At 33.0% G+C, this 24255-nt stretch overlaps 1 protein-coding gene across 1 annotated transcript in view; it reads left to right on the top strand.

The window, feature by feature from the left end:
- The window catches only part of LOC129803756 (uncharacterized), a 391692-nt gene extending 369108 nt beyond the window's left edge, over nucleotides 1-22584 (top strand). Inside the window, exons 12-13 of the mRNA XM_055850537.1 lie at nucleotides 15197-15375; nucleotides 18947-22584. Coding sequence (XP_055706512.1) covers nucleotides 15197-15375; nucleotides 18947-19279 — 512 coding nt within the window. The 3' untranslated portion in view covers nucleotides 19280-22584. The remainder of the gene's footprint in view (nucleotides 1-15196; nucleotides 15376-18946) is intronic.
- The last annotated feature ends 1671 nt before the right edge of the window (nucleotides 22585-24255 follow it).

Genomic DNA, 24255 nt, shown 5'->3' with positions numbered 1-24255 from the left:
GAGCGACGCTTTGGTGCAATTATAGTGTATCCATGATTTGTTGCTAGATCCCCTTTGATGAACTCACTTGTTCAGTACATGCCATTCCACCCCAATCCACTATTATTACTATCCGCAAGCCGATACCCCAAAAGTGAAGCGACCAAGGGACGTGATATTGGGAACAACACTCGCCGCACCAATATTGTAATCTATCAGATTAAACTCATATACTAATATTGCATTAGTTTATGGCGATATATTTGGTAATCACAGTCATTTCATTAAGCTCTTTTCAATGGTGATGCTCTGGCTCTTTTTTTTTGTCCTTCCACTAAAACCACCCTCAACCATTGTAATTGCGATCATCCACACAAATGATGAGGGTTGAGAGTACTAAATGAATATGTAATTTGTTATAAATTGCAAAATCAATTGACAACGAGCTATTTTATCCAGTTCCCGATATCATTACATCCACTACATGAATTAGATTTTACATAATTCCGCGGAATTGCATTCATGTATTTTTTTACTTAAACTTTAACAGCATTAAAGTGGTTAACATTTATTTGATATCTCAACATACACTCGTAATTAAGGCGTTACGTAGGTCGAAATAGATTTTTTAAAAAAAAGTAAAAAAGTCGGCAAAGCGTCCCAGCTTTGCGGAATGCTCGAACTCACGAGAAAAAGCTCTCCGTGAATTATTTTCAGCAAGGTCTTTTGGTGTTTACTGGTCTACTACCGATTAAATTGAATCATAAATTGTAATAAGCATTTAAAAATAGAAAATTATTAAAGAATTTATCATTCTACAATGTTCCTACATAGGTTACAATACTAAGAAAAGAAGCACTTTATAGTAAGGTTGGGTACCTGGATCGTTTTCCAAAGAGTGTTACTTTTAAACGCTTGTTTTCGGACTGATGAAATTATTTTTTACTTCTTCTAAATCCATAGAATTATTCACTGTTTCGTTCAGAAACATAATATAAAAAAAATTATCAGAAATATTAAAGAAAATTTATAAAATAATGATAATACTTAAATAAGTCAGCATGTGCTAACTGGGTCGCCTTTTCGCTAATTCACTTTTAATTAAACCTTTGGATTTAAAATACTTCTTTTCACAAGGAAAAACAATAAATGTTTTATAATCAACCAGCAAATAAGAAAAATATTATTTTAAGTGGATTAGTCATAAACGATCCAGATAGCGAAGGCCCGGATTAGCACACTTGACTGTATTATCTATTTTTTTCAACATAATTAAAAAAATATAAATCAAGCTCTTAGGCATATGTAAGTACATCATTTAAATTATATTTTCTGAAATTTACATTTAAAAAATTAAAAAAAAATCAGCCCCTGGGACACCTCACTTTTTGGTGGACAATTTTTTTTTGGAATTAATTTATCTGAAATCCAAAAACCAAATATTTCCTGTTAGCTTATAACCTAAAGCAGTCCTTAAAGCAAATATTTTGGAAAAAAATATGAAATATGAATTTTTGAGAAAATTCTATAAAAAAAAATACCATTTTGACATATTTTAAACCACGTTTCGTCTCGTAGAATAAATTGTGATCAAGTAAACATAAAATCGAAAAGAAACATCAACTGTCGGGTAGACTAAGGAGCTCAAAACCTCAATAAAGCTCAGGTGTCTGATTATCTGCTAGATAGATAGATTCATTCTGGGGGCAGTAATCGGCTTCCATCCATACACGGCCAGCTCCAGTCTCAGCTACAACCGCTCCATCCTCCTCGTGTATTATGTCTCGCCAACTCGCCAGCTGCATCCAGGCCTCCGTTTGGGCCCCTTATGCATCTCCTTTATGGTTGTGATTATCTGCTAACTCAGATACACTCTATTTTTTTCAATTTAACCTATTTATCTACTTATAATATTTAAATCCAATTTTTAAAAGAAATAAATTTAGGTATTCTTATTTAAATATATATATTTTTTAGAAATAATGAATTCAAATTCAAAAATAAAATTTGAAATTGAACATAAGTGAATACCGGTGCTTGCTAAATTCTTGTATGTAGCGAAATTTCAAAGGTTAAAACCCCGAAGGGGTCAATGTCCCGGGAAGCCAAAATTCTGAAAAGTCAAAATTCTAAAAAGCCAAAGTCAAGAAAGCGATCCCGAATGGCCCGAATCTTGAAAAAGACGAAATAATACGAAAGCTGAAGTGTAGAATATTTTACCATAATACAGAAAATTTCCATTTGCCTCCAGCAAATGCTGATGCAACCCTGAAAGCACCTATGCCACTTTTAAGAATTCGGGATTTTGACGATGGAGATTTTGGCTTTCCGGATTTTGGCTATTAGGGACTTTGATCTCGTTATTTTAGCTTTAGGTATTTGGGCCTTTTCGATATTTTTGCGTTCGGAATTTTAACGTTTTGCATGTAGGCTTACAAGAATTATTGCTTCTAAATCTTTTTCTTTCCTAAGACGCCCAAGTGTACCAAATTTCGGCCAGCTTTCAATTTCGACCGTTTTGCTTGTAACCTCGAGTAGTCAATGATTTCTTTTCTAAATATTAATCTTTTTGGAATATAATAACACAAAAATCGTTAAATTTTGGATATAATTTAAATTAATATTGTGTTATAGAAACTTCGGTGTGGAAGGAGTCTTACAAAAAACGTGACATATTGATTCATGTTCATTAAAGATTGTTTTCGTTTATGTTAATACTGAATCGTTCTTTCGATTCCAAGTGAAAGTTCTGGGCTGTTTATTAAGGGAATGTTTATTATTTCGGCCACAAGTTTTGCTTCCCCGAAATTCTTATTTATTTTAATTTTTTTTTTTTTAATTTCTGGGTTGTAAAATGCTCATACATCGTCTCTACAAAAAAAAAAAAGATTATGTGGAAGAGAGCTTGGATGAGTTCAGGAAGGGCAAGTCGCTACAGAAATCTGCCCGTGAGTTAAAAGACAATAGAAATATAAAAACAAAAATAAATATGTTTATCAGAAAAATTCATTGCTTAAAATATTTTATTTGTCTCTCCTGAAATTTGTTTATAAAATTCCATGAATCAGTGGCTTAATTTATAATTCACGCTATGATTGGCTATTTGATTTTTCCAGTCTGTGTTCAATTTTCTTTTTGATTTTTTTTCGTGAGGTCATTCGTAGTCTTGTACAGCATGATACCATGAATTATTGACTAAATTGTCTGCACATTGTCAATTTCAATCTGGAATTTTATTGACTTCCACTCTCACCACAAAAATTGGATGTGTTTCATTGACTATTTCATAAGTTTCTCGATATTATTTCAATTCAGTTGAAACATACCCTATTGATCTTTAGCAATTTTCAACGAAATTGTCTGGGAAATGTTCTACTTAAAAATGGTGAAAAACGTTGTATAACATTTCTCTTTAATAGTTGATTGGGAGAGTTTTTCATATGGATAGAGAATGAAAATTGACAAGGTGTATTCAATGTAGAACAACAAGAATGAAAAATTCAATTGAATGAGGAGCAATTTGTCAAGGATGTGATTCAGGAAAGTTCTCTCTTTTAAATAGTACATACGGGAAATGCATTGAAAATTGACAAGATAACTGACGTCTCATAATGGGAGACTATATAATACATGACCCATTGCAAAAAAGTTAAAAACTTCTCAAATACTAAATGTTTCTGGGGTGTATTAAAAATTAAATTTCATTACATTCTTCACCGAAAAAATATTTCATGGAAATTTGAATAAAAATAAAACGAAGATGAAGAAATTTAGTTTTGTGGACTTTCTCAATAGTGTTCATCAATTTAGCTTTCCTAGTATAATTGAACCTTTAAATTTCTCATTATATTTAGCTGGGATTCCTTACAATCTCAGTTTTTCTACTAATGAGAGTTATCACTGCTCTATCTGGTTTCCTGAATTTTTAAACACATTTTACAGTATTAAGCACATTTAAAAATTAATTGCAATGTAGAAAAAAACCAATGGATGATTCCTAACGTTCATTGTAAATAATTCAAAATGGCACTTACTAAATTCATATTTGATAAATGACAACCACCATTTAACCTCATCCTTTTGCCTCAAGCAAATAGAATTTCAGGGAGATTATTGCAGAACAGGAGTTGATGTCAGAGATGAAAATTATATCATTTTAGTGTTCCCAGATGGTGGTTTGATTTTACACAAAACCCCATAAGCATAATATGTCCCAGAAGATACATTATCAGACGTTGTCCTCCGATGGCTATCTCTCTTGATTGCTATGAAACCAGAATGCTGACGTGGACAAATATCCTGAATTTTATTGATCAAAATCTCAGTAAATTTATTAAAGGGATGGCTTACGTTAATAAGGGAAGGCGCGCTACTTTCGATCGACTCAAGCTTCGAACAACTCATTTTTTTTCAATATGTTTTTAATAAATTTCACTGATTAAAATATAACATTTTAATACGTAATCCAATGCCTCAAATTTCTAGAAAAGAGCCATGGATCAAATCCATTAAGATCGCGGAAAAGAAATCGAGTTGCTCGAAGCTTCAGTCGTCCGAAGGTAGCACGCGTCCCCCTACTTTTTCAAATATTCACTAAATTTAGTTGGTGGACTTATAAATCTTAGTCAAGAATTAGATTTTATTTGTAATTGAATACTTAAGATTTTGCCATATCGATTAAAAGAAGTGACGAAGTATTCCAGGCTTTGCGAAGGGCACGAACGGCTCGAACTCTTGACTTAGATGCTATAACCTCAGAAGTACTTTCGCATCATTTATCGGTTTCCGTTTCTAAACCGATATGAACCGATTTATGAATCACACAATAGATCCTCTTAATTAGATTTCAGTGTAGGGTCGAATGAACACCTCTTCGATAGGGAGCTCCTATTGACACTTTTGTCAAAATCTTGAAATTTATTAAATGCATCTAATAAAATGTAAGTAATATGGCGTTTTTTCATTAATTTACATTTTTCGATTAGGATAAGTGTTCAAATTTTGTATTCCAAATGGTATAGAGTAGGGTGTCAACAGGTCCTTACACGAGTTCTTAAAGTGTCAATAGGTGTTCCTTTCCCCCTACTACAACTGATTTTCGAACAAAAATTACTTATCGGGTCATAATCGGTTCATTACCGGTTCACAACCGATTTAAACTGATTTATAAAGCACTTATCTTGATCAAAATATGCCTAAGAAGCAATATAATTTAATTTCGATTAAGAATTAGTCATTCAACTGGTTCACTACCGCTTCATAACTGATTGGAATAAGTTCAGGCATGTCAAGAATTCCAAAATCTTCCAAAAAGCCCAAAAACATGATACCATTCGGCTGATTACCGTTTACCGATTCTCGCTTGATTTATAAATCACACAATAATTTGGCCAAAATATCTTAGGAGTAATAAAATTTATTTTTTGATAAAAATTAGTTATCGGTTATGAATCTGCTAAGAACCGATTGGAATCGGTTTATCTTAGATTAGATAAATTAGATAAAAAAAATTATGTAGACAAATTAATAATTTTTCTATACAACCAGGTCACGAGCATTACTCAATGTGGCTACCATGAGTCACCAGATGGTAACTCATGGTAATTATCCATTAATTTCTAGCAACTAACAATATATTTTAATTTTCTCGGCACAACTCTGTTCCACAATTCCCTTGAAAGTTGAAATATACGTAAATGCCGGAAGATGGAAGAACTGCGAGAGGAAAATTTTCTATTTGAGTCCCAATCATTTAAATAAGTTTCTGCAGAAAATGTTACTAAATGCTCAGTCTCTGGGCTTCCTCATAGCATTTCCCAGTCCCTTTTAAAATGGCACAGACGGGTGCACTTTGCTCAAAATTTCAACTTGTGTTTATTCATGTGACATGGTATCATCACTTAGCAGTACTCCTTTGGGATATTATCAAAGGAAGGTGGGAAATCTACCGAGACGAAAATTCGCTGTTTCTATCTCATTTTGCTGTGTGGGTGGAATTGGTGAAACTCCTGCTAATATAACATGTGTTATGACTGCAAAGAAAAGGATTGTCATCGTCTCTGCACATCGTTATGGAAGTGTTTAGGAACGTGAGTTGTTACCAACTTTATGTTTCAAAACTCACTCCCTGAGTTGTCCCTCCCTGAGAGATAGTTTAAAACTGTAAATTGCATTTTCATTTACAACACTTTCTCCCGGTAACATTCTACTTTTGTGCATTCATTCATTTTCAACCGCTTATCCCTATTGGGGTCGCGGGCCCATGACATCCAATCTAGCAGCCCACGCCTGTCGGTCCTCCGCCACTTCAGGAAGATGTTCGGGTTCGATCCCGAGGCGTTCCAAGGCAAGATTCTGAATTTGATTCAGCCACCTTGTCCTAGGTCTGCCTCGAGGCCGAGGTCTCCTCACAATGGCTTGCATAGCTTTTCTGGGGAATCTTTCTTCATTCATGCGTTGAACATGTCCATACCATCGAAGTTGTGATCTCTCAACCCGAAGAAGCAGCTCCTCGATTCTTAGTTCCTCACGAACGGCCACATTCCTCACTCGATCTCTACGAGTGATTCCCTTTACCGCTCGAAGGTACCTCATCTCGGCAGCTTGTACTCGCGATCTTACCCTTTCGGTCATTACCCAAATCTCATGACCATAGGTGAGAATAGGAATGAACACAGCTTTGAAAACCGATAATTTAGCCGATCGACTAAGCTCGACCTTCCTCAACACGCTTCTGCCAAGCTCCCTCATTACTGCAGAAGCCTGACCGATTCGCGACGAGAGTTCTGCCTCCATCCTACCATCACTCGTGAATAACACCCCGAGATACTTGAACTTCTCCACTTTTGTGCATTGTTCTTGAAATTGTAGCACAATAACTAAACAACTTTTAGGATTTGTTGAAAAGGGTCAGGCTTTTGGAACAAGGGGTTATTCATAAGCAATTAGATTGGGTCGAGTTATCGGTTCTTTGAAAAAATATATGTGTTCCATGAAATCCAAGTGAATTCCCTGAAAGAACATATGAGTTTCCGGATCTCATGAAAAACACATATATGGATTCCCTGATTTCCTTGAAAAATATATGGGTTCCCCGTATGTTCCCCGTGAGTTCCCCAAATTCCTCGGATTCCCCGTTAGTTTCCTGGCTAAATTGTCTTGAGTTCCCCGAAATGAGTTACCCCGTGTTTTGGAACAGGATCGATACGACATCCTAAAAAATACCCAAGTAGCAAAATAAGCGTAATATATAGAATATAATTTTTTATAGAATTTGTTGATTAATGCCCAGGTTACATAATTAACATTTAGGACTATACACCTGAAATAATTCATTAATTCTATCTAAATAATGTTAATATTTATCATATGGTCAATTTTATTGCAATAATTACCTCATTATTACGTGGAAGCTACTCTATTCTTCTTCCATTTAATTACTTCACGATAAACGATAAAAATAACGTTATTCTGACTTTATTATGCTACTTGGGTTGTTACTTATCATTACTCAAATAAATTTTTTATTCTGTTTAATACTTTGTACTAACAGTAAGATTACCGTTCTGATCTAAAATAAGTTAAGCCAAGAGGGTAATTCTCATATCTAAAGGCATCATTACATTTAATTCTAAGGTCAATGATGATGCAAATTCTGAATGGATAGGGAAATATTCCCTCTATATTACTCCGCATCTTTTGCAATGTGGTTAATGTAGTTTGCATAGGGCAATCAACATCATTCAAGGGAAGCTGAACTTCAAAGACGGATGATGAAGATGAATCAGAATTACAAAACGAACAAGGGGAATGGGCGAAAAAAATATCCAAAAATCACTTCACGGAACAGCCTGAGGGTAATGAAAAGCGACACAGAGCCATCGTCCTCCATTTACATCTTGCCAGGAGTCATGTAATCTACACCACGGTTGACAACGATGTCATCTCACGGAGTTGGCTCTTCCGTTGAACACTGGGCGACTGTTCATGACTGCGGATGAGGAAGCTGAAGCCGGTGACAACAATTTATGCAAACATTTTCATGCAAGACAAACATTAAGCCATTCCAGGGTAAACATAATTATTCGAGAGACACTTTCAATGGGGGAGGCTCGATACACATGTACATAACTGTTTAGTGTAAATTTGATCCCGATACCCTTCGAGGGTGTAAGGATTTTTCACCATGGATCCCAATTCAAACTTTTCACCAAAGATACACAGACACTAGAGGTAACTTCAAAAGAACCAAGATGCTCCCCCATTGAAACTGACATGGAACATTCCAGCGGCATGTAGATTGAACATTAAGATTCTTTGATAAAATTATACCAAACAGAGGGTTATCATTTATTTGTAAATTGCCTATAGTTTAATTAATCAATGTAAATACTTGTATTGAAGGAAAACTTACAAAATTGGTTTTCAATACTTTGGATTTTCGATTACAATTTTCGGACGCAATGTTGAGTCTTTTAGAATAAAACAATGCAGCGGCCTTCAATTAAATATGCCTAGGGGGAGGTGGGGCTACTTTGAGCTATGGGGCTAGATTGTTATACGACTTTTTCGCTTATTTCTAAATGAAGTTGGTCCTTAAAATTATTTTATTTAGATACACAATTATTTTGTCTATCCAAATTACATCATGTTAAAACCCAGTTTCCTTTAGAAATAAGCAAAAAAAATCGTGTAACAATGTATCCCCACAGCTCAAAGTAGCCCCACCTCCCCCTAACAAACATTTTCTAAGCACGCAAATTAAGTTAAGGTGATCAAAGCGTGAAATTTACGTAATTAAAATTACTTTTAAAACTGATATTTATTCGGAATTTAACTGATAAAATTCCCTGAGTTATTTTACTACTCATACAAAGAGAGAACAGTATATAATCCGCTTTTTTGAAGCTGTCACCTATCTGCATGCTAACAGATATTGAGTTTTGGAGTTCAGCGACCCCCCACAAAAAATTACCATCTGCAGAAACCAAATTATCTCCTACTCTTCTAGAATTTAGTTTAGTTTCGGATAAGTTTTGGTACTAATAATATTTGATACTAATGCTTGATTTACAGTTGGAGTCTGAAAAATTCGAAAATCGGGTTCGGAAGCTTAAGATAAGACATTTTTACTTTTAGTTTCACCCATCTTGTGGCCGAAAAACTTCCTGTTCGAATTTCGAAGTGTCATGAGTGTCAATATGTGACTTTTCTTGCTTTGTTTTTAGAAAAGTCAAAGCAACAATATTAATTCATTCCTTTATTATTCCTCTCAATCACTGAGCAATAATAATTCTCCCCTTCTCGTGCGAAAATTAAATTTAACCCTTTAAAGACGATTGGGTCACCCGTGACCCAAAATTGAAAGTTTTTCTACGGCCTTGTAAAGCTGTACTTTGCTCGAAAAAGTTAGAAAATTTTTTTTTCTGACCCTCGATTTTTGACCTTCGCGTGCTTAAAGTGTTAAAAATTTGAAATGAGTTTTAATATTTGGAACATCAACGACTTTTTGTGCAAATAGAGTCCCGTCAAATAATATCGTTAGATAACTTTAAGATTTCTGCAGAAAATATCTACACCTTTGCCGAAAATCTGCCGATAGATCTGTAGATATTCCTATGAATTTTATTTGGGCTTGGGACAAAATTCGTCAGAAAGTTTCTGCAGATTTTCTGACGAATCCTGGACCATACTCTGACGAAATTCTGTGGATATTTTGCAGATTTTTCTACATTCCAGATATTCCAGACAGCTATGTCTTAAAACAGAGGTGTGCAAGAACCGTTGAAACCGAATAAACGACAAAATATGTTTGTTCTGGTAGCGTTTTGACCACTGACGTATATGTTTAATTTGACGTTTATTCGGTTTCAACGGTTCTTGCACGCCTCTGTCTTAAAAGATAAGTCATGGCTCATTTTTACATAAAAATAATATAAAATGAAATATTAACTAACAAAATACAAATTTTATGTATTCGTCGAATGTAATTAAATGTTCAATAGGCAAATTATTGATTCAAAATCGGAAATATTGTTCGATAAATGTTTCATTACACTTACTATATTACTATATAACACTTACTATATAATTACTATAATATTACTATAATACACTTACTATATAATTTGTAAGTTTGATCATAAAAAATTTATTGAATCGATGATTATCTTATTTGAACAATATAATTTACAAAAAAAAAATCTTAATTATCCTAAACTCTTGTACGTAAATCTGCACCAAAAGCTCTATTTACATGATTTTTCAGTTCTTATAACTTTATTTTACAAAAAGTTGTGGCACTAATGCCTATATGTGATCAAAAATACAGAAATACAATGCATCTTAAAATAAAAGTAAATTTCAGGTAATATTTTAAGAGAAAATGAAAGTGTGCTATTTAAATTAGCCACATGAATTAAAGCTAAACTTATAAAATGACAAAAATACATGGTTCTAACGGGTCCCGGTCAAAATCCCAAACGCCAAAATCCCGAAAGCCAAAATCCCGAACGCCAAAATCCCGAATTCTTAAAAGTGTCACAGCTACTCCCGCGATTGTCCCCGCGCTTGTTGGAGGCAAAGGGAAATCTTCTGTGTCTTAGGAAATTATTCTAAACATTTTCCTCCATATAATTTCATAGAATTTGAAAATTCGGGATTTTGTCTTTCGGGATTTTGGCTGACACCAGGTTCTAACAGATACATATATTAAATAATTATCATTTTTATTTAAAATGGGCATTATATTAAAAAAAAAAATTAAGCATAATCAGATATAATGATTAATATTGTATCATAAAACATCAAAATAGGAAAATTGCTGAAGGTGTGCTATTTATTTTGTCGCCACTGTATATCATAAAATGTTCAATTTTGTTTGTTTTACTTAACCGCTAATTTATTTATTTAAAAAAATATAGTGTTTTCTTTTTTTCTAAATCATTTTTGATTTCGAATTGTTGTCTTATTTATAAATAAATTTCTTTTAAACATGTTGTCAACCAGTATGCTACGCATCTAATAACCATGCGAAAAATCACGAAGAGTTCTCTTTCGTGAGGTCGAACATCTCGCAAAATGATTTAATATTGGAGTATAAAAAGAGCCTCAGTTATTTAAATATGAAAGAAGTTAAACTATCAGAAGTTATGTACGTTTTTTTTTAACTTATCTGAGTGCTAAATAAGGTTTTTTAAAGTATTACCAGTTGTTCAAAGGTCTTTAACTTCTTCCTAGTAATGAATTAAATTCAATCAAAAGAACTAAAGCAGTGATCACTCAAATAGCACCAGCCAACAAAAACATTTTTGCCTAAAATTCAGGCGCAAAAACAAATAAAGATCGTAATTTAAAGCTTTTAATAGAAGAACTACAACTTCCTAAATTAAACTCATCTTCTATTTAGCAATAGGCAACAAAGTTTTTTTTCTTTGTTTGTTTTCAAAGTAAACCACATGTGTTTCTTTCAATTTCCCACCCCAAATGTCCAATATTGTTTGGACATTTGTTGCTGTGGAAATTTTTTATTATATCTCGACTTTTGTATATATTTCTGTAATTCATATTGACCAGATGAGTTTGGCCAAAGGGCTATTGTCCCTTTCAAGAGGGTATGGGGAGTGCGTTGTCCGAATATAAGTGAGTTAGTTTTCGACAATTCCAACCGAAAGTCCATGTATGGCACAGCCAATATGCAATATGCCCTTCTTATTTAGCTGGGGACTTGAAAGACGAGGCAGACGTATTCATTTTGGGGAGATTCCACGCAGATAGAAATTGTTATGGCAACCAATTTGAGGGTGGCTCAATTGGAGCAACATTGGATATTCCCAATGATCCTACCCAAGGCTAGTCTTATTTTCACCATCATTCCCTGTGAAGCGAAAAAGTCCTATTTTCATCCCCGGAAAATTGTCCAGAAAAACAATTAAAAAACTTTTAATTGGTCATACAAGTTCAATGGCATGTAATTTGATTTTTCTACATGAAACTTCATCACCTTCTTAAGACAAGTTAGTATTGAGCAACTGTGATTCCAATTAGGGGATGGTGGGGCAATTTTTCTCAAACATGATTTTGGTAAAAAAAAAACCTGATAATGAACAAGGGATAACACATTTTTGGTCCGTAAATAAGCAAATTTGGTACCAAATAATATGAAATGATCAGAAAAAAAATAAAATGTTTCATATAGGGGTATATATATATTTTTACATTTCCAATAATTACTTGCCAATTTTTGTACTTATTGATCACAAAATGGGTAGAAATTAAAATAAAAATTCTAATATTCCTAAAATCATTCAAAAATTTCAAAATTTTTACTTTAAGCGAATGGGCGTTCTTTCAATGCAAATACGGAGAAATAGGGCTACACTAATACATGAAGTTCCGCCTTAAGTGAAAACGGATTGAAAGAATTTGATATGAATTGCTTACCATTGGGTGTTCATTTATAAAATAACATTTGAATTGCCCCTAAATGTTTGCAAATATTTTTCCCACGATAAATTTGAAACACCTTTCTTACCATGCTATCACACTAGGATTTATCCAATTTGTAAATTCAATTTAATTTTCAGATAACTTGCTTATCTGCGCTATTTTTCATTAAAAATCATTTGAATTGATAGATTTTCGATTATTTATTGATATAAACTAATACTTGGCCCACCAAAACATATTTAAACACGCTAAAATAGCATAAATGTGGTTGATCAATTAAAGTTAAATTCAGCGAATTAAAATGTTAAAATTGCTCATTAATTTCAATTTTATTGCAGTTAAACAAGTAGCCTTTTGAAGCAAATTGTTTTTATTAAATTTATTCACTCGTTATTTAATATTATTTGTGGCAGAAAAATAAGATAAGTACTGTGATTTAATAACAAACTTGTACGCAAGTGAAGCTTTAGTATCGGGAGTAATTTGCTAACTTCCTGCAAAGCCATTCGAAGGAAATTGTTGTGTCAAGAAATCGCATTTGGGATGACTTCATACAGATTTTAAAAAAGACTGTATGAGAGTCTCTCCATGAGCCCCCTTGCCTACAACCCTGTCTTCTGGCTTTGGGGATTCTTTTGCATAACAGATAAGTGACTTATAAGACATTTTAAGTACTATCACACATTTTCCGGAATCATTCACAATCAAAAATCTTGCGGCACTATTTAAAATTGAGCAAATTTCTTGCAAAATGTGTCCTGACTGTGAGAATTTTCAAGTGAATTCTAGAAGTCTTTTAGTGCTCAATTGGCTCAATTGAATTTAAAATTGAATTGTGAAAATCCTAGTGTGATAGCACCGTTATGCCTTCGGAACACCTTCATGAAATCAAAAATCGCGTCTCTTTCTTTCTAAAAAAAAATTACTTAACTTTATCCCATTCTTTCGGTCTCAAACCTGGACTGAACTAAATTTAATTTGGTGTGACATTCAAAAGAAGAAGAAGAGTGCGAAAAGGTTGGATAGGCATATGCAAAGAGAGCAAAGTGTAGCACGAATGCTACAGGCCCCACACCAGAACATGCTGGAGCACCCTTCATCGCTAGCCTCCCGGATTCGAGCCCCATTGCCCATTCCAAGATAGCCACGAATCTGGCATCCTCCTCGCTTCGCTGGTGAAGACCGACTGAGGAGCCGATTCGATTGTGCCTTCGGAATAACTCGCCGAGCACTCACAACCCCATCTAGCGGAATTATAGCGATGTCATAACTTGAAGTTAGCCGTTGTTATAGCACCCCTCAACGTTACACCCCAACTGAACAGTGATTGGTACCGTTGGCTTATAAGAGTCTTCATCAGGACGGGCTTTCTCCCTCCAACTCCTCCAGGCTCAACAGTCCTACTACAAAAGGATGTTAATTTTGAATTTATGAAATTTCCTTGATATAAAAGGTGTGCCGGACCCATTATGAACCATATTAGCGCTGAAAATAGACTAAAGAATTAGCATCGAAAATGTTTTGCATACATCATGGCGTCTCCATAACTTATTCCAAAGACCTCTCCTGTGAGTATGCAATTTTTCTGTGTCACTGGAGTGATTTCGCGGGTTTTTTTCGGTCCCAGGAATATCTTTGAAAATGGAACTCCCTGTATACGAAGGAAAAGGTTTTCAGGCTTCGCACACATTCTGGTTTTGAACACTTCATATTTTTTCGATATTCCTTTTATGAATCTGACTTCATTTTTTTTTTTAGGAAATTTGATTTGCAAATATTTTAAATTCATTTAAACACTGGAAAATATGTAAAATTGAGTGAAATATTTCCGTTTTTAATACATTTTTAACAAAATAAAAATATTTTATCATCTATTAAAATACAGCATTACATAAATAAATAGCCCAACTCTCCTCTAACTTCAAAAGAGTTGTATAAAAACCGTTGGGAATAAGTCTTTCTCTGTTTTCCGAATCCTTCTTTTATTGGCTTGCAGCCCTAAAAGCTTATCAATTTATTAGGGATATTATCAACACGATCAAAAGTACTCATTAGGATAAGCCTTCGAGTGTGTTCTATATTCTAAAATGTGGTCCTGGATCAAAGTTGAGATTCATGGACGAGGTGTACATGTTGTCTGCTGTAAATAAATGTGAAACCATCATAAATTTGATTGTTATTACTCCCCAGATATGCATTATGGGTTATGTTTTATGCATGTAAAGTGCTTCAAAATATGAAAATAGTCCCAGAGGGGTTGCAAGAGCATCACAAAACCTGGGGTGAGTCTTTTGGGGGCGGGTAAAAAGGGTTGAAAAAGGAACAACTGTCGTTTGTGCAATTATTTTCTAAAAAAAAGAGGGACTACGCAGTATTAGCCCTGGTGGTGACACGCATTGTTTGAGTTCTTTTTTTGTAAACTTAATTTTTACTTCACAATTTCGCTATTGGTGAAAATCAACTACCCTATAAATCAATGCAGAGGGCTGTAAAACTCTTTTTAAGTGTCTGTCGTCCCCCTTATTTTTCTGTATTAACACTCTTCCTTCCATGTCTAACACGTAAGGGATTATCAATTTTTTTTTACATTGTGTGAACCCTAGTACTTTGATTTATTGAAGATACGTCATGACAACAAAACCCTTGTCACACGACATCCAATAATTTACCAATTAAAACTTTCCAATTTTTGCAATAAAGATTGATGTTCGATGCGAATGAAATATGTCGTCTTAACGGCTTATATTCACTCTAACCTCAAATTTTGCAGGTCCACCAACGGCTGTAGCTAGAAATGCGACACCTGTCGCCTATCCTGGTTCACCATTGCACCTTTCGGTTGAATTCTGCGCCAATCCACCTGCTTTTGCCGCTAGATGGTTGCACGGGGACCGTGTCTATACGCCAGGCAATCAATATGGAATTGATGTGCTTGCATACGGCGTTATCGTAAGTATCATATTTTGCACATCTTGCCATTATGCCTCTCACCAAGTGTTTATCCAATTCTATGAGCCCCCTGTTTGTACAATTAACATCCATTCATCTAACAGCACACAGAATATCCCTACGATGTTTACTCCTCATAACATTATCCTTATCGCGATTGATAAACACACAGACATTTCAAATTGAGCAACTATTGTCTATAGCCGGCATTGTTGTTACACCTTCTACTTCGTATTGTTCACAAGACCTAAATGTTATCCATTTAAATTAAGCATACAAAATGCTTCAATTATCTACAACTAAAGAACTTAGCATAAAGTGATAAAGTAGCTAAAACGTCCTACATACTTGACAAATTGAACACTCTGGAAATATTAAGATATCCGAAATTTCTTTTAAAAATACTGATTCATTCGACTAAAACAAGTTGAACAATACATGTATAAGATTGGAAGGGTTGGGCGAATTTTTTACATTTTACATAATTTTTTACATAGTAAAAAAGAACTTTAACATGTGGTACATTTTTAACAAGTAAAGTAAAAATATAAAAAAAATTAAAATTAATTTATTGATCAAATTTAAAATTATATTTTTGTTTTTCACTCAACCAAAGATTTCTCTATGATCAGTAAAATATTTTGCGGCTTTTTGCCGTAAAGCTTATCGTCGAAAATAATTGGTGAAATTTATTAGCAATCACAGTTCAAATTTTCCTCTACCCGGTTGAACAAATATAAACCATATAAATGACGCATAATTTTTTAACCTACATGCTCAGGGAATTTTCCAATTGTTCTGTGATTTCCGTTAATCATCAATATTGTGAAAATCACTCATATTAAGACTTGTTTTCGTCTTTCTTCTTAACGACATTTTCTTTTGTATTGCTATATGTATACTTTGTCCAAGAAAACCATGTTCATGAAGAGAATCAGTCCCTCCTTGCTAACACTGAACCTGTAGAAATGAATATTTACAAAAATATATTTTTTTAATGTTCTAGAAACCATCTTGCTTTGCTACTAAACTGAAACTAACGTATTATACAAAAATTCATACAAAAATTACGATATTGTATCGATTTTAGCAAAATCTGCACAGAATCCGAGTGAAACGATCAAAATTGCTAAACGTTTCGTTCGGAAGTTGTGAGGATTTTATATTCAATTTTAACTGTCTTGTGCTGAAGCTGTGCGCTTTTTATTTGCAATTTATCCTTTTCGTGTTGAAGCTGTGAGTGCTTTACATACAAGTGAAATCATTTTAAGCTGAAGTTACGTGCAATTTGAACACAATATTAACCGTTTTATGCTGAACCAGTGTCGGTTCTGTGACAATCTCTTTTTTAACTTAAGCTGTGCGGGTTTTATGCACAATCTCATGACTGTTTTTACTGAAGAATAATTTAAAAATATATATTTTGACTTTCTTCTTTGCGGAGTGTGTTTAACCCCTTTTAAGTACACAAAATCCTTAATTTTTCCTGCACTTCTTGAGTTTGTATTGGCTTCTTAAATATACAAAAACAGCTAAATAATTCTTCATCAACTCTTCTATTTGAAACAGTTTCTTTAAGCTTTAATTTCTGGTTAAATGGTGATAAAAAATATCGAAAATATATCATTGTATTTTATTTGCATTGCAATTATTGAAAATATACCAAATCGCAAGTTCTTTTACGCATCATTATAAATAAGCTATATAATTACTATAAAAAATATTAAAAGGTATTTTATTTTATATTTAAAAAATTGTTGGATCAAGTCATGTCATTTGCCTATTTACGAATAATGAAAAAATCATAGTTTTATGTTTCAGTGTTTTACGTGATTATAATAAAATTAATTTTGATTCTATTTTTCGTTATCGATCAAAAAATTCAAAGAAAAAAGTAACGTTACTTTACAACAGGAAGTATGTTTTATGTGTACACAATCGTTCAATTACTTTATATCTATAGGGTTTCAAAACGAAATTTAGTTTAGGGTTTTCCCAAAAATGTTTTCTTGATATTTCTCATATGAATATGAAAGCAATATCATCATCATAATCATCATCATTTTCAACCGCTTATCCCTATTGGGGTCACGGCCGAAAGCAGTATCAATATTGGTATTGCCTACAGGAAATGTTCAAAAAATTCAAAAAAGCGTGTAATTTTTCTCTTTTACATTTTGCATATATTTTACATTTTTACATATTTTTTTACATTTTTACATATTTTTTACATTTTTACATTTTTTTACATGTAAAATGTAAAAAATATTTTTTACTATGTAAAGGCACAACCCTGAAGCTTGGTTGTTTTTTAAGGTACCTGTCACTTGTCAAAAAAAAAATAAAAAAATGCCTAAATTAAACATTAATATTAAACGATTTCTGAAAGACATAGGGGTATATCATTAATTTATTAATAAATTAAAGAAAATTTTAGCTCAGTAATAGTTACTGAGTTTTCAACCTTTCCAGTAGAGGATGAGTCAATTGAACTGCAACTTTTGAAAGTGCTGTATTTTTTTATTTGAAAATGAAATTTATTGACGTAAACGAGAATAAGTCAGAAAATAGTCAACATTTGACAATATAATTAAAATTTTAAATAAAATCGCTCTGTGTTAATCAATAAACGCATCGTAATTGACTTTCAAGTTGTTTTTCGAAGGAGCCCGGTCAAGTCAAACCTAGTCGAATATATTCACAAACTTTCGAAATTTCTGACACATAACAAACGTCACAATTTTTTTAAATTTTGAATTTCCGGACAATTCAGAATTCCAAGAACAATTGTTCGAAAGTTCGGACATTGATAATCCAGTAATAATTTACTATTGAAATCATAGAGTACTTTGAAGATTATTTAATTGCTTTTTATCTAATTCATTCATTTAATTGCTTTTTTTGAATAAGTTGTTCCGGTTTATCCGGAATTCCGCAATATTCAGAATTACAGATTTTCCACAATTTTAACATTTTTGACATTATATGTGTCCATTTGTTTTAAAGTTTGGAATATACAATGGTTCTATACAGTTTTCAAATGGATAAATTAAAAACTTAATTTGAACACAGCTTTAAATGTGGATTTGAAACAGTTACTCAATTCAAAATGAATTTCAGAATGTATAATTTAGCTTTTCGAGATCGGACTTCAGGACATTATTTTTAGAATCTTTAGAATAAACTTAATAATTCTGCTAACCTACTTCTTTAATAGCTCTTTGATATTAAATCTTTAACCCTGATTATCCGTCTATTAATTGAAGCAATCAAGTGTTTTTGATCCGTTCATTCAGCTCAAAGACCAAACGATTGAACCCTTCAGGGCTAATTAGTTCAATGTAAGATTGAAAATGTTACTGCAAAAATATTTCCAAGGATATTACAACCTATTTAGTTGTTAATAATACCTCGGGTGCCAGAGATGGCAATTACTTACATTTATCTCCTTTCCGTAAACATAACACCCCTTGAGGAGATTACCTGTAGATTCTAAGCTGTAATAGAGAGAAGGATTATGAGAATCGAGGAAGTAAATGTTAACCCATTCCAAATCTGTCTTTACAAACAGGACGTTGCGACGCCATTCTGCAAGGAGGCCCGATTGACATACGTTCACATGCATGAGCGCGTCCCGAGGACTTTCTACTTCGTGGTGTCGTCACCAGGCGGCGTGGCTGAGGCGATTTTTCACGTGAATTTTACTCTTAGGCACAAAACAATGTCCAATTCGGTGGATGATGGTGACGATGAGGAACTCAGCGAGCCGGAAGAAATCCATTTTCCCGTTTTTGGTTCCAACAGCTGTCGCCTCATCCCATCTGCCATTCTTCTTCCGGTTGCCCTCCTCTTTATCCTCATCTCCTGTCTCTTAGCCTCTGTACAGACATCCTCGCCAATATAAATTCCTTCCCCATTCCCCTCGCCAACCCGCCCAAAAAAAAAGAAACAGAAAGAAATCCGACCCACGGGAGTGGGTGATGTAAAAAGACTCCCCTTCTATGCTATACTCACCATTTTCTTAGACACTTCACACAAATAACATAAAATACTTGTGTATATTTTATGCTGTGGCATAAGCTTAACGAGAGAAAACACAAAAAAGGTTCGTTGAATAAGAAAAAATAGAAAATTTACCCTGTCTACTTTAAAGGCCAAGAAAAACGTATGTATTATGCATTGTCTCTTACTATACCTATCCCTGTATTTATATCATATGTATTAACTATTTACTCTAATCTATACATGACGAAAAATCGCGAAATACGGAAAACTTTTCATATACCAGTGGTTCTCAATCGAATGCCCATCGTGATACTTTTATTCTTTATAGTATGAAATAAAGTAAGTTTAGTTACATGCGACTAATAATAATGAGATTGATTCTTTCATGTGGAAAATAGGTTATTCCAAAATTTGAGGTTATGTTTCCAATCTAACATCGAAAAACAGAAGCAATTTAATTAACCAGTTCTTGGTTTAGGCTAAAATTGAATGAATTCAAAATTTAAAGTACTGTCAGATCAGTTTTGAATAATGAATAAGTAATGATTTTAAATTATTTTTCTTTTATGGTAGAAAAACAGAAAGTGTACATAACCTAAAATTGAACGAAAAAAACACAGACATTTTCTAACTTCTTTTGTTTTATTCTTTGTTTTAAAGAACAAAACAGGAAAAGAGAATCACAATTTATGTAAGATAAGATTAGTCCTTTGAAAATTTAATAACACGGATTATGACCTAGTTTCGAATTTATTCTTGCATTTGACGATCATGGTGTTCACTTGCTCTGGGTTATGTTAAGTGGTTATGTTTTTTTTTTTAATTTATAGAAATGCAAAATGATAAACAAGAATAGCGAGAGCGAAATATCTGTCACAAATTGGTTTAGGTTAGTCATATGCAGAAAAGAATTTTGTAGGAATTTTCGGTCTACTGGATCGTAGCAGATAGTGGACGGAAAAATAGACTTTCTTTGATTTTTTCTCTTTACTTCTTTACGATGTTTCGAGTATGAATGTCCTCTTCATCAGGCTTCGAATTAGAAGAAAAATCACGTACAGGTGGGAAAATCTGCAGCTGCACTGCTCTTGGACATTTTTACAATTGTTCACTCTGAAGTCCGAGTGCAGTGCAGCAGCAGATTTTCCAATTTGTACGTGATTTTACTTCCACATTCGAAACCTAATTAAGAAGACTTCATCCTCGAAACGTCGGCGTCGTGACGAATTGAATAGAAAAAATCAAGAAAAGTCTATTTTTCCATCCACTATCTGAATTTTGTAGTGTACATTCGGTTAATCGTTCTAACCTTAAATTATTCGAAACAATTCATCATCTAAGAATAGAATATTTGTAATGCGCTATCAAAGCTCAGCGCATACACGCGTTGTGCTTTGGCGCATTCAAAAAAGTCCGAGCGTTAGATTGAGAACCACTGGAATCTCCTAGTATTATTATTCCTCGACAAAAGATAGCTATGAAATATTTATTGGATATCAAAAAAATTGAACAAATTCAAAATGAATTGTTTTTCACATCTTTCACAACTCTCACAAGGAGCAATATCGCAGAGGAAATGCCATGAATTTACATGCTTTTGCTCAATTTCAAAACATTCATCTAAACAAAAGGAATTTAACATACGAATATTTCTTTCACATTTTTTCCCCAAAAATGCTTTTGAGTTTGGCATCGGAAAAATTCACACTGAAACAGCATAAAAGGGATATTTGCTGTGGCACATTTCGACTGTGCACTAAGCTTTTAGTGCAAAAAAAAAATGTTAAGTCGGTGAGATGAATATCAGCTTTATTTTAATGCTATTTCTGAGAATACTACTTTTTCCTGAAATTCATGTCACTAACTTGTGCCACTGCAAATGTAGAAAAAAAATCATGCTAAATGCAAAAAAGCAAATTCACCGATAAATGTAAATTTTCTCTTTTGTTGTTGCCAAGTCTGAATGCATTTTGCGAAATTATTTTTATTTCGTGCTGAAAAATTAGATTTCCAATTTTCAAGCACGAAAAAAAACGTGAAATATTGTGAATATTAATTGAAAATTGTAATAAGAAATTAATGAAATGAAGATAGTTGTATAAGGAAAAGTAACATTTAAAATGTGACGTATAATTTTTTAGCAGTTTTATAAGAAATTGTATATGACATTGAAAATATTTAACAATTATGTAAATGTATAAAAACGACTTTAGATGCCAAACAATAAGAAAAACACTGAGAATAAAAAAAATATATTAGATTGTGTATTATAAGACGAGATAAATAATAAAATTGAAATCGTTAACATTTCTTCAGACATCTCCCTTAATTTCAAACTTATAACTATCAAGAAAAAAATAGAAAAATCGGAAATGTAATGCACTGCGCACAAATATTTTATTTCAGAAAAATTAAAAAGAGAAAAATGCATACACCGAAATATTTGGTGAATGATTAAGGCTCAACGCACAAGAACTTTTGTTATGTAAATATGTTTTTTGACATTTAAGTGAGAGTGAGTGAGATCTAGATCTATAGTCGTCTCGCTCATTCTCATGGGTAATTTTGAAAACATGTTTAAAAACAAAAGTTATTGCGCGTTGGTCATAAGAATCTAATCATACTTCTGATCATTGCATAAAAATAAATTTAACAAGAAAATATTTAGAATCACAATAACTATCAGACCCTTGCTGTTACCGTTAAAGCCATACCGCTTTTCCACATTTAAGCACAATCCGGCGTGCACCAAATTCTAACTGATTTCAATTCAGATGTAAGCATAGGTATGTATTTTCAGCTGTATTCAGCTAACCTGAAAACGAAACTCGAGAAGCAGAGCCATTTCTATATATTTGGTCAGCACTTTTTGTTCGAGAGCTGCTGACCGGTCAGCATATTTTTGCTGGTTGATTCAGCAAAAATATGCTGAAAATGCCGCCTTTTTCAGGTAACTGTGTTCGATGGGTACGTACAATTAATTCAATAAAGCAGAAGAAATGAGATGAAAGCGTGATAAACATTGGAAAAGGAGTGCGTCTTTGGTAAACCATACGATTTTCACGCAGAGAACATTTTTTCAGCGTCATAGTTTTTTCCTCCCAAGCTTTAGTATTTCTCTCACAATTTTCTAACAAAATCAAGAATATTATGCTTTTTGGTAACACATTACATTACGTACAATTTATAAAAAAAAAAATGAAATTCAGCATGAGTTCGAAAAGGTTTGCACCTTAGCTAAATTCTACGACTTTTCTTCGTAATTTTTTTTTTTTAATTTCCAGATTCAAAATTTATTTCTTTTATTTTCTATATCACAATATGGGATGTTTAGAGTTCCAAAAATTTCGAATCGATAAAAATCCCAAAACCGAAGAAAAACAGTATATCTTTGACGGTAATTCAAAGCATTTCACAATCAATTTAATTCTATCTCAATGCTAAAACATTCTGTGCGCAGTCCATAAATCAACTTGAAAGAGAATTAATTTAAGTTTATAGTCTTATCAAGTCAACCAAAACCATTTTGTGTAATTAAACCCAATTTCATAGCCATACAAATCAAACGGATTATTCATATTGTAAGCAAAAAAAAGTGTTTTAAGAAAATTTACTAAAAAAATAGTACACTGGTATTCGTATCTACTAAAAAAAACTAAGTCAAATGGGATGAAATGTTGCCTAGTCGTTTTAACAATTTAAAAAAGAAAATTTAAAGGAGAAAAACAAAAAAATATATTACTTTTGAAACTGTAATGAACGAGAGTTAATTATTTGTGTAAAAAAGGAACCTAAAGAACAGAAGAAGTATAGAATAAAAATTCAAGTAAAAAAAATTGTAATGAAAATGACATTTTTCGAGTCAGGCTGTATTTCTGCTATGGTACCTCATTGTTGTAGCACATAATAAATGGAAGAAAAATTGTGGAAATATTCCATGAAATAAATTAACGTAAAAACCTTCCTCCAAACCTTCAAACACTTATTAATTTCACAATTTTCGATCAATCTCTTTAATTGAGAAAGTTTATTTCTATTTTCTTCACACCTAATGGAGGACGCACAATTATTTTTGCTTTGAAAATTCCTTTTGTAAACACAGTGAATCAGTGAGCTCAATTAACATATTTCAATTCCTACATTAAATTTATAAATCACTGAAAAGTCTGTTTAATGTTTTAGAAAGAATAATACAAGAAACTCATCCTATGTGCTCAGGGCACACAACGAGCCCAAACAGAAGTAGATTTTGATTCTCCAATAGTGTCTTGGATAAAAGGTAAATGGAACTCAATTTTCACAAAAAGTTGTTGAAGTTCGAAGAATTCAAATTCAATTTCGAATTTTCATACTAAATTTTCGAACAAGGTGGGGAAAATTTATTAAATATCGCACTAAAAAGCTGGCAAAAGAGTTACTCAGTGATTATGGAGTGATTAAATAATTGGACAAGAACAATAAGCGTCGTTGTTCTGTTTTTTTTTTCCACAAAAATGTGAATACCGACGCATTTTGACACTTGGAGTTCTTCAAAATTCGAACAGGATGTACTTCAGCCACCTTACGAAATTTTTAAGAAGTAAGGATGTCTCTTTTTTGGCTTATCAAATAGATTTTCGAATTTTTCAAGATCTACTTGTGGATGGTAAGAATGCGGATGTCTTGAATTCGAACAACAACATTGTTGTAAACGATTGCGAACCACATTTCTGTGCTGCTTCCTGAACATTTACACACATTATAAATCGTATGAAATGATAAGGAAATACGCCAACACAAAATTTGTGAGAATATGCGGAAATTTGATTCAATGCACAATTTAATCCGACATAAATTCTGTTAGTTTTGAAATATCTTCCAATTTGGAAGACAAGA

Source organism: Phlebotomus papatasi, chromosome 2 (genome assembly GCF_024763615.1).
Source record: "Phlebotomus papatasi isolate M1 chromosome 2, Ppap_2.1, whole genome shotgun sequence".
Classification (NCBI taxonomy): Eukaryota; Metazoa; Arthropoda; class Insecta; order Diptera; family Psychodidae; genus Phlebotomus; species Phlebotomus papatasi.
Note: the sequence above shows the minus strand (reverse complement) of the source record. Positions and strands in the feature narration are given on the sequence as shown.